Below are 11,632 nucleotides of genomic sequence, written 5' to 3'. Positions count from 1 at the left end.
AATTCAATATATTAAAATACATTAACTGCCACAGTCCTAAGGAAAAGCTAACACGAAAATTTGAAGGGAGTTATAACTAAAGCACTACCTCTTCTTGAACACATATTGGCGGGAACTTCGCCGGGGAACTGAGCTCCCAACTTTGCTTCTAACCGACGAAATCGACCCTCAAACTCTGCAAATTTTGCTTCATGAAGAAGACAATGGAGAAGGGCGATGAAGAGATACGTGGAAAAACGAACGAGAGACTGGTAAATGAGGAGTATAAGATTTGGAAGAAGAATACTCCATTTCTTTACGATTTGATCATCACTCATGCCCTAGAGTGGCCTTCACTCACCGTCGAGTGGTTGCCGGACCGGGATGAGCCTCCGGGAAAGGATTACTCCGTTCAGAAGATGATTTTGGGGACTCATAGCTTCGATAATAAGCCGAATTACCTCATGGTTGCTCAGGTTCAGCTTTCGCTTGAGAATTCGGAGAACGATGCGCGACATTACCGTGACGATCGTGCCAGTGCGGGTGGCTTTGGGTGTGCGAACGGCAAGGTATGTGGATTTGAACCTTTTCTTTAGAACTGGAAGAACGTGAAATTGAATCTTGAATCTGAATTTTATTGCTTGATAGAACTGATCTGGAATCGGACGGAATTTTCATCTTGAGTAGTTCTTTTTTAGTTCCTGTAATGCTTTCAAAGGAAAAAGTTTAAGATAGGGGGATTCAATTGATACTGCAATTGATAGATCTTGAGTAGATCGATTGATGAATTCTTGTTGTAAAGATGCAAATTTCATTGAATCTTTTCTCAGTTCAGGTACAAATAATCCAGCATATAAATCACGACGGCGAAGTCAATAGAGCCCGTTATATGCCTCAAAACCCATTTATTATTGCCACAAAGACTGTCAGCGCTGAAGTCCTTGTTTTTGACTACAGTAAACACCCATCCAAACCACCTCTAGATGGTACATGTAATCCTGACTTGAGGTTGAGGGGTCACAAGTCCGAAGGTTATGGTTTATCATGGAACAAGTTCAAGCAGGGCCATTTACTTAGTGGCTCTGAGGATTCACATATTTGTTTATGGGACATTAATGCTACTCCGGATAACAAAACCCTCGAGGCTATGCAAATTTTTAAGGTGAGCTCCTCTTAAACAGTCCTTACAACCATCTAAATTGTTGTGTTTTTGTGCTTCTATGGCTTCATAATGTTTTGTTTGGATTTTGCCCAAGAACTTCTTATGAACATGTATTAGTGTATAAATATATAATTTGGATGACTGTAAATTATAATGATTGATTAGTACTTGTGTCCTGATTATTGAACTACAATGTAAAATAATATCCCTAGCTAACAACTTGTGAGAAATGATATATTTGTTATGTGCTGCTATTTTGGTTTTATCTATTTTGTAACGGTCTAAGTCCACCACTAGTAGATATTGTTCTCTTCGAATTTTCCCTTTCGATTTTTAAAACGCGTCTGCTAGGAAGAGGTTTTCACACTCTTATAAATAATGTTTTGTTCTCCTTCTTGACTGATGTGGGATCTCACATTCCACTCTTGTTCAGGGCTCAGTGTCCTCGTTGACATTCATTCCATTCTCCAATCGATGTGAGACCCCCCAATCCACCCCCTTCGAGGCCCAGCGTCCTTGCTGGCATATCACCTTGTGTCCGCCCCCTTCAGGGCTCAGCCTCCTCGTTGGCACATTGTCCGGTGTCTGGCTTTGATATCATTTGTAACAGCCCAAGCCCACCGCTAGCAGATATTGTCCTCTTTGGACTCTCTTTCGGGCTTCCCCTCAAGGCTTTTAAAATGCATATGCTAGGGAGAGGTTTCCACACTCATATAAAAAATGTTTCATTCTCCTCCCCAACCGATGTTGGATCTCACATATATGATCTGATATGATCTTTGTGACAGGGTCATGAAGGTGTTGTGGGAGACGTTGCCTGGCATATGGGGCATGAATACTTATTTGGTTCAGTCGGTGATGATCGATATCTACATGTATGGGATCTGCGAAGTCCTTCAGCTAATAAGCCTGTACAGTCTGTAGTTGCTCATCAAAGTGAGGTAGGTGCTACTGGAAGTTAAACAAAAATACATGCAAAATTAGTGGGTTGCAAATGAGGAAGAGCTCCTTTCGTGGTTACATGTGAAGATAAATCTTATGAGAGCTCTGAATGATCGTTCTCTAGCAACAAGCTTCATCCACGTGCTTATTGTAGTACGAAACTGTCTTTTCCTTTTCGGGTTGCCTGACCATTATTCACTGTGGTAATTAGTAATGCAAGAGATGCTGGTCTTTTGAGTTTAATAGAATTATTTCCCTCGTAATGTTGCCTCAGGTAAATTGCTTGACATTCAATCCCTTCAATGAGTGGTTAGTAGCCACAGGGTCAACTGATAAGATGGTTAAGTTGTTTGATCTACGTAAGATCAGCTCATCCCTCCATACCTTTGACTGTCACGAGTAAGCATCCTCCTTAGGTTATGAACTTCGATGATCTCGATTTTCCTTGCCAAGTGCTGGAAACAAACAGCACATGAGCTAGACATCTAGACACATTTTAAAACCTAGTTTGTAGCTGTTGTGCGCTTGTCTTTGAATGTCTATATTTATGTTTTGTGCAACAGGGAGGAGGTTTTTCAGGTGGGCTGGCATCCAAAGAACGAAACGATCTTAGCTTCTTGTTGTCGTGGAAGGAGACTCATGGTTTGGGACCTTAGCAGGTAATTTTATAAATGTAATGTAGTTGTAGTCACAGTTATGTTGTTTCAGTAATGATGCTTAAGAATATTGATTATGGAATAAGCTAGTGATTAACTAATTCTTGATATATTTTCTGAAAGTTTACTTGATACCGAACCAAATCAGAGCTACTCTTCATGTGGTTCTGACGTACGTTTACATGACGGGAGCTCGTTTGTGGGTTTTCATCTGCAGGATCGAGGAGGAGCAGACACCGGAGGACGTAGAAGATGGGCCACCCGAATTGCTGTTCATTCACGGTGGTCATACCAATACAATATCAGACTTCTCTTGGAATCCCTGTGAGGAGTGGGTCGTTGCTAGTGTAGCTGAAGATAACATACTACAAGTCTGGCAGATGGCTGAGAACGTCTACTATGGTGAAGATGATTTGCTTGAGGAACCTCCAAAGCTCTCTTAGTTCTTCATTCTCTGTATTTGAAGTAAGTACTTTAGGTCTTCAAGGGGTGTCAATCCTTGTTCCTCTTTTCTTTCTTAAATAAAAAGGGAAATAAAGAGGTAAAGAGGTGTTTTTGATGCTATGGGTTGTGGTGATTCACCCCACAATTGATAGAGAGCTTAGAAATAAGGGAGAAAAAAATTTGTACATTGATAGAGATTAGTAAAAAACTTGATATGCAAATCAAAACCATGAGTTTCATTTGGTTTTTTTTTAAAAAATATATATGCACATAGGATAGGAATGGTAAAGAAGTAGTCATTGTTTGCGATGACTCGGTGGCTTCTTCCTTTCTTTTTCTTCGAGTTCAACCACATTTGGGAACTGATGACTCGAAGCTCTGACTTCTTGTTAATGATGTAATTCTTTAATCACTTTGAAAGCAAGTTTGTTGAATGAAGATTATGATATGATAACCTTATTTTTTGAAAAGATAACAAACTATAAGCCTCTAACGAGTACGAGTAATCGAAACAATGGTACAATAACTTCTAGAGTTAAAGATGAAATCTTTAGAATATAGGCAGGTGATTTCTGCTATTTCATTGTCATCTTAAAAAGATTACAATTGATTATCTTCCACTAATGTTATCTCAACAATTCTCAACTCATCAAAATTTCTTTTTGCTTTTTGAATATGCTTACCTCGATCGCCACTGCAGACGTTCTTAGTTCTTCGGTTGGGTAATGACAACAATTCTCAAGTCATCAATCTGGTTCTGAGAGCTGCTCAGAAGCTCTAATCATACCTTTGATTTGCAAGACTACTGAAGTTTTGCGATCTCGTGGAGTACTCTTTTATTAGCTTGGAGAAAAACGAATCGTCTCGTTTGAGAAGCATTTTCGGAGAGTCGAACTCTGCAATTCTTCCTGCTCATCAAAAACAATACTATATATCAAAACCTTTTAGTAAAGTAACCAATACAAAGAATAGAAGAAAGAAAGATGAAGAACTTCAAACTCACCATCACTGAGGACCAAGACAAGATCACTAGCTATAACAGTGTGGATTCTATGAGCTATGGTAACCACGGTTCGATCTTTAAACTCTTGACTAATGATGTTTTGTATGATGCCATCAGTTGCAGAATCGACAGAGGCTGTTGCTTCATCAAGCACCAGAATGCTGCTTTTCTTGAGCAACGCCCTCCCGAGACAAAATAGCTGTCGTTGACCAACACTCCAATTTTCTCCATTTTCAACCACTGCCATAATTTTAAGGTATGATGTATTAGAAAAGCATGTAAGCCTCATTTTCTCTTTGATATAAGCAATTTCAATTTGGCAAAGCCAAACCTGAAGAATTCAACTTCTCATCCTTTGCACGCACCAAATCACCTAGTTGACATTTGTCTAACGCCTGAGAAAGTAACATTCAATATTAGATTTCATTCATTGTTGTATGGTATCTATTCATGACAGGCTATTAGTAGTAGCTCCAATTAGGGAAACTCTCTCAGAATCTTTCTTTTTCGTTAATAAGCAAGACACACCTAAGCAGAGAAGAAAGATTACCTCCCAAATTTCCTGGTCGGTATACCGTTCTAGTGGGTCGAGGTTTCCTCTAACTGTTCCTTCAAACATGGAAGGGTCTTGAGGGATGATGCTTAACCTTGATCTCAGGTCATGGAGGCCTATCTTACAAATGTCAACCTCGTCTATTATAATGCTTCCTTCTCTAGGTTCAACAATCCTAAAAATTGCCTGTATCAGAGTTGATTTCCCACTGCCTGTCCTTCCTACAACACCCACTTTCTTCCTTCCTGGGAAGGTGCAACTGATATTCTTCAGGACATCTGGGAGATGGTCCGCGTAACGGATCTACAAAAGGTTGAAACTCATTAGAAGGAAAACTGTATGCATATAGAATTTGTATTTCTAATCAAACCGGATTGTTTTCTTGTTTCCCTGTTTCTTGTTTTAAGAAACCTAACTTTTACTGAGAAAGAACGAAAGAAATACATGCACAAACAAAGGAGGTTGATAAAACAAGGAGCCCAACAAAAACAAAGGGCAAGAGGGTGCCTAAAAGTAACTACAAAAAGGGGCTCCAATCTAATAAAAAGAAGCACATAATGAGGCACTAAACCTAATCAAATGAGGTTTAACATGCAGCTGTGTTAACTTTGGATATGGGGTACTGATTATTTGACTCAAGTACTCTAAATTTTATACCCATTATTGCTATGGAGTTTCACCTGCAAATTTTTGAAGCAAATGCTCCCATCTTGCGGCCAATTGCTTGGTGGTCTGCAATTTTCAATAACAAGAGGTGCTTCACTTTTTATTTTCGAATACTGAAGAATTCTTTCAACTGAGATCATCTTATTCTCTGCGTTGCATATGTTCCAGATAACAGAAGCTTGCAAGACATTCAAGTTTATCCCATAAGTTACTGCCAAGCCTGCAATACCTGAAAGTTTTCCAGTTCTGTAAGTACAAAATTCTCCTATTTAATTTGGCAATAAGATATTAAAGCTTGTTTCACAAAATTTACGCTGAGCGAAACTATCTAACTACAAGAACATGCATATAAGAAACTCACTTGGATTAATAATTCCTTCAGGGAGAGTCACCAGCAAAACCAATGAAAATCCAAAAACAAAATTTGATAGTACGTTTAATCTGAAAGAAAGCCACTCCATGGCTGAAGCATTATGAAACCAAGGCCTTGAATGGTCATCAATGAGACCAAGGTTAGTTTTGAAAAACCTATCTTCTTGATTGAAGGCGCGAATAGTTGCTGCTCCTGCTAGGGATTCTGCAAAGTGATGAAGGATTGGAGCTCGTTGTATTCCAGATAACCGAGCAAGTTCTCGTGCTGTAGGTGTGTAATATTGCTGACATAACCGGAAATTAGCTTATAAGTACTCAAAGGCATTGCAAGAATGTAAGGATAAAGTGTATATAGGGGTTAAGCTGCTCACTTGGTACCAAATGCAGGCTGCAGTAATAGGAATAAAAACGGCAAACACTTCCCATGCTACCTGAGACATTACTACAATGGTCCCTATAATCTGAATTATTGAGAATGCACACCAACCTAACTTCGTAAACATTTCCAAGTCTACAACGCTTTGATCAGTGGATGCCTGCAAAGTAAAATACAAGTGAAGTTTAAAAGTCCTGGGAACTATTCCTTGAATTCTTTTGCTTAAAATGATTGTCTAAAGTATCATAAGCTGAATTGTAAGGTAAACTTACCCGGTTTATGATTCTTCCAGTGGGAGTCGAGTCGAAGAATGCCATTGGTGCCCGGAGTATACTACATAACATATTGGTGAATAGCGTTTGTGCTGTCTGAAGTCCTGTTATGGCTACTAGCATAGCTCGCAGAAGCACACATAGTGCGCTTCCAATAGCAAGTAGTGAATAAACAAGTAGTATGATTTTCATCCCAATTACTGGTTCTGTATCACTTGTAGGGGGACAAGCCCATGCCATCCAGTAGTTACTAGCTACCTGTAAAGCTTGGAATGATGATTGTGCCAAGATTATGATCGGAACAAATGCTCCTCTTTTCACAATGGTTAAATAGGAAACGAACACTTCTTTGCCAATGCTTCCTCTCTCTCTCTCTTCCTCTTGAACCAATTTTCCTCCCTTATCTGTTATCTCTGCAGAATTTTTATTCTGCACTAAATCATGTTGTGACTTTCTAGGATTCACATTCATGGGAGAATCTTCATACAATTCCTTTTCGGGTTTTGGCAGTTGTTGACAGTTGCTACTTGAGTTTTCAATTGTGACGATAGACTCTAAAGCTTGACTATGGGCCCCTACTAGAACTTCAAAGCCTATGTTTTGTTTCAGAAGTTCTTCAAATCCTCCAGCTTGAGAAATTTTTCCATTTTGCATCACCTATCAAATGTTAAGTACAAAACGTGTCCATCTTAAAGACCAGAAACTGTCAATCAATCACAAACATACACAAATATCAATTGCCTTAAAACGTTTCGGGTAAGAACTAGTTTTTAGAGAACAATTTTTCTATCATTCAAGGTAAACCTGAGCTAAATTCCCCTTTTTGAACATGATGATGAAACAATTATGGTAAAGTATTTTGAAACAAGAAAACTTTCTTGGTACTTCACTAACCAGGATGAGGTCTGCTGCCGGTAGAAACTCGACTTGGTGGGTTACATAAACTACGGTCTTCTCCTTGAGAGCACCCATCAGACAGTCCTAAAGAGTATGAAAAACAATAAAAAGTTTCATAAGATTGTCAGTAAAAGTAAGAACATTGCAGGAACAAGGCTATTAAAGTATCTGCTCCCTCATCCTTTACAGTATTTAATATCCTGACTAACCTCGAAGAGTTGAGTTCCTGTATGAGCATCAACTGCACTGAAAGGATCATCAAGGAGGTAAATATCAGCATCCTGATAAACTGCACGAGCAATTTGTATCCTCTGCTTCTGTCCCCCACTCATGTTTATCCCTCTTTCTCCAATTTCAGTTAAGTCTCCACAAGAAAACAACTCAAAATCCTTTGCCAGAGCACATGCGTTAATGGTTCTGTTGTATTTAGTACTTTCATAATCATTTCCGAAAAGAATATTTTCCCTGATATTTCCTGACAGTATCCAAGGACATTGAGGAACATAGGCCTTTGTACCACTGATCTTCACTGTCCCTGAGAGCTTTTCTATTTCACCAAGTATGCATGAGAGTAGGCTGGACTTTCCCGAACCTACGGTCCCACATACTGCCACCTTCATCCCCCTTTTCACTTTCAAGTTTATCTGATCAAGAGATGCCTTGCTTGCTTCAAGGTCCCAGCTGAATTTTCCATTTTCGATATCTATATCGAATTCCGTTTGATCTCTAGAAACATAAGTGATGGAATCCTGCTGTATTTCATCTTCGTGCAGGTAAGATGAAACTCGATCCGCTGAGACTTTGCCTTGTGCAAGAGCGGAGAGCAAGTCAGGGAGATTGAATATGGGGTCTTGTAGCATACGGAAGGTAGCCAAAGCAGATAAGACTCTTCCAGCAGTCAATTCAATTCCCAGTAAGACACACACCCCGAACGTTACAACGGAGATAAAAGTGGGCGATCCCCAAAAGACGAAAGCTGAAATTCCCATTAATCTCAACGACTTCCATAACCAATGGTGCTCCACTTTCCTCAAGCCTTCTAGCTTTTGGAGGTACTGAGTATCCCATGCTTGAAGTTTGAGTGTCTTCATGTTTTTGAGAACTTCTGAAGTGGTTTTCATCCTATTATCTTTAGCTTCCATTATCTTCGTCTGGTAATTTTTCTGAATTCTGGTCATTGGGATGTTGCAGGACATGACTACTAGAGTTGCTCCTAATGCGCCCAGCGATCCCACTCCCAGATTTGTATGCAAAATGAACATAGCTAATGAAATCTGTACGGGTAACATCCATACAGTGTTCAAGAACCAACTGAAGTCGGTGATTCTTTGGATATCAACACTCATGTAGTTCATGATCTCCCCACTGCTGCAGTTTTGGCGAGATCGGCTCGAAAGACGCAAGCCCTTTTGGTATATGTGTGATATCAAAGCAGCACGAAGACGAAGACCCAGTTGACGTGCACCAAAAATCCACTGTCTCTGAGCTATCGTCTCGATCATTTTCGCGCTAACGAAAGCAAGCGCAAGAAGATACCCGCTTGATAAGGTCCGCATTTTCTTCTGAGTGAGGAAACTCACAAAGTCATCAATCAGGTATGGTCCTACATATGATGTTGCAGCACTTATCACAGCAAAAAATGCATTTATTGCTGCTTTCCTTCGACCAAACAAATATATTGTCTCGTATATTGATGGATTTGTGCTATTGTTCTTCTTCTTAACAAAATTTAGTGTCTCATCAAAGGAATGTGACAAAAATTTCGCGGAGTCTATCCGACAAACATCTGGTACGTCCTCCTTTTCGAGTGGCTTTTTGTATCCAACAGAAAACAGGGGATTGAGCCAGGAGAAGGTAACGAGTTGAAGAACCGTTGCCCTTCCATAAGGAGAATCCTTCTCGTCCCTCTCTTGATCTAGGCGTTTTTCCGGAAGAAGTGGATCATCCAAACCATTATGAACATTGAAAACTATGTTTGTATGTCCATGAATGGAAAGCCCTAGCAATAAAATCGACGGAAGAAGGCCGAAAAACTCGACATAATCTTGCACTCTCAAGTGCTTGAAATTTCCGAAATGTAAATCCAAAACCACATGAACAATCGATAAAATGAAGCTGCAAAACCACCAACCTCGTAGGATCCAAGGATAATCGACGGATTTATCGCGCAAAACCCCGAAAACTGCAAAAACCGCTCCTCCCCACGATACCACTCCCATTATCTCTGAAGAAATTACTTCGATTCCGGAATTGCAATGAGAACCATTTCGCAAAACAAAAGCCATAAGAACATGAATGATCAACAGCAAGACGGAGCAGCCTACACCGACTCTGTAAGAAATGCTCAATTTCTGACTGATCGGACGGTTTTCCGCAGCTCGACCCGTCGATTTGCCATCTCCACTGTAAGAATTCCATATCCAACAAACACACTTCTGAAGAACTCGAACGAATATTACTCCCAAGAACCCTAATTGTACCCCTAGGCTAATGCACTCCCACAGGCACGATGATGTGGAATCAAATTCCCGCCATTGCCAGTTCGCTCCCAATTGAGAAAGCTTATAAACTGCAACAGATTTACNTTGAGAACTTCTGAAGTGGTTTTCATCCTATTATCTTTAGCTTCCATTATCTTCGTCTGGTAATTTTTCTGAATTCTGGTCATTGGGATGTTGCAGGACATGACTACTAGAGTTGCTCCTAATGCGCCCAGCGATCCCACTCCCAGATTTGTATGCAAAATGAACATAGCTAATGAAATCTGTACGGGTAACATCCATACAGTGTTCAAGAACCAACTGAAGTCGGTGATTCTTTGGATATCAACACTCATGTAGTTCATGATCTCCCCANACCGAACATATCAGATTTGAAAAGAAAAGGAAAAAAAAAGAAAAAAAGAAAAAAAGAAAAGAAAAGAAAAAAATCTAAATCTTGCTAAGGACTGAGCCGAAATCTACGTGTGGGCTGTCACAAAACGGGCCTTTAATTTCAAAGACCCAGATCTTAGGCCCATAAAATGTTTAGGCCCATAAAATGTTTAGGCCCATAAGTATTTAACGTTTAGGCCCATGGGCTCAGTTTTGTTAACCATTTAGTGGACTACAGTTGGACGGCGAAAACGACGTTAACTTCGGGACATGCGCACTATTCGTATGTGGGCCCCGCAGAATATTCTCAAAATTCTCTGTAATTCCTCATCATCTATCAGTCGCACAACCATGCAGTGGGCCCGCTTGGATAAAAAGGGAATTTTATTTTCTTTTAATTTCTAAAAAAAATGGTTCTTAAAAGGAAACCACCTTCGAGGAATTAAAAAAAAAAAAAAAAAAAAAAAAAAAAAAAAAAAAAAAAAANATTTTTTCGTCACATTTTTCAAATATATATTTTAGCCCATGTATTTTAAAAAATATACCTTTCGATCCCTCGTTACAAAATTTTAAGAATTCAAAGGAACTAACTATAATGGTTATATTTTGATGGAAAATTGAAAATAAGAGAAAATACAAAAAAAAAGTTAAAAAGAATAGAAAATGAATTATAAAAAAATATCTAAAATAGTATTTAAATTTAAAAAATAAAAATAAAAATAAAAGAATGAATATTAATATTCATAAAATCTAGGCAAGAAAGTAGGAAAATTAAAATTATATTAGAAGATGAATAGATCCATATCTCAATAAATTTAGAGAAAGAGAGAGATATATACAAAATCTCCATTTGGCAATTGGTTACTATGAATATGCAATCCAATAATACCTCAAATTCCTCCTAAACTCTAGAAGGTTGATATCAATTTTTGATGCCAAATCTTAATAATATAAAAATAAATTAAAATCGCATATTCAAATTCTAAAAGTGTCCTATCAATTTTATACTAAAAAATATACACAAATATATAAAATTAATTAGAAAAAGAGAGAGAGAGAGAGAAGAGAATCAAATTCATGTTAATTTTCTGAAGAATCTGTGTAAGTGTTGGCTTTGAATGAATCGAAAAAGTAAGAATTGAAGGCAAGAGAGAGAGAGAACTGACTTGGAAGAGAGAAAGAGTTGAAGAATTGAAGGTGATTCATGGTGAAATTTGAAAGAATTCCGAAGCTAATGATGTTGCTTCTCTTTTTGTTCTGCAACAAAAAGCTTCCAATTTGTAGCCATGGCGGCGCATACACAAATAATAAAAGAGAGAGATTTTGATCATTTCAGATTTTGAGTTTCAGAGTCTCTCTTGTATTTATAAATGGATTTCAGGAACGCCACCGATTCTTTTTTTAAAAAATTTAATTTAAAAACAATTATTATTCATA

At 38.5% G+C, this 11,632-nt stretch overlaps 2 protein-coding genes across 2 annotated transcripts; one reads left to right on the top strand and one right to left on the bottom strand.

Moving 5' to 3' along the window:
• Positions 1-52: 52 nt before the first annotated feature.
• LOC111791319 (WD-40 repeat-containing protein MSI1-like) lies at positions 53-3,532 on the top strand. The gene is made up of 6 exons (XM_023672608.1): positions 53-548; positions 815-1,141; positions 1,930-2,082; positions 2,358-2,482; positions 2,647-2,742; positions 2,957-3,532. The coding sequence occupies exons 1-6, from the start codon at positions 192-194 to the stop codon at positions 3,180-3,182; spliced, it is 1,284 nt and encodes a 427-aa protein (XP_023528376.1). The 5' UTR covers positions 53-191; the 3' UTR covers positions 3,183-3,532.
• Positions 3,533-3,686: 154 nt separating this feature from the next.
• LOC111791318 (putative ABC transporter C family member 15) lies at positions 3,687-11,550 on the bottom strand. Its single transcript, XM_023672607.1, has 11 exons — positions 11,362-11,550; positions 7,532-9,891; positions 7,320-7,406; positions 6,426-7,082; positions 6,149-6,313; positions 5,767-6,061; positions 5,420-5,634; positions 4,737-5,042; positions 4,518-4,581; positions 4,187-4,426; positions 3,687-4,091 (listed from the first exon to the last, which is right to left on the bottom strand). The coding sequence occupies exons 1-11, from the start codon at positions 11,399-11,401 to the stop codon at positions 3,961-3,963; spliced, it is 4,560 nt and encodes a 1,519-aa protein (XP_023528375.1). The 5' UTR covers positions 11,402-11,550; the 3' UTR covers positions 3,687-3,960.
• Between the last annotated feature and the right edge of the window lie 82 nt (positions 11,551-11,632).

The sequence above is a fragment of the Cucurbita pepo genome, chromosome LG03 (assembly GCF_002806865.2).
Source record: "Cucurbita pepo subsp. pepo cultivar mu-cu-16 chromosome LG03, ASM280686v2, whole genome shotgun sequence".
NCBI classification, from domain to species: Eukaryota; Viridiplantae; Streptophyta; class Magnoliopsida; order Cucurbitales; family Cucurbitaceae; genus Cucurbita; species Cucurbita pepo.
Note: the sequence above shows the minus strand (reverse complement) of the source record. Positions and strands in the feature narration are given on the sequence as shown.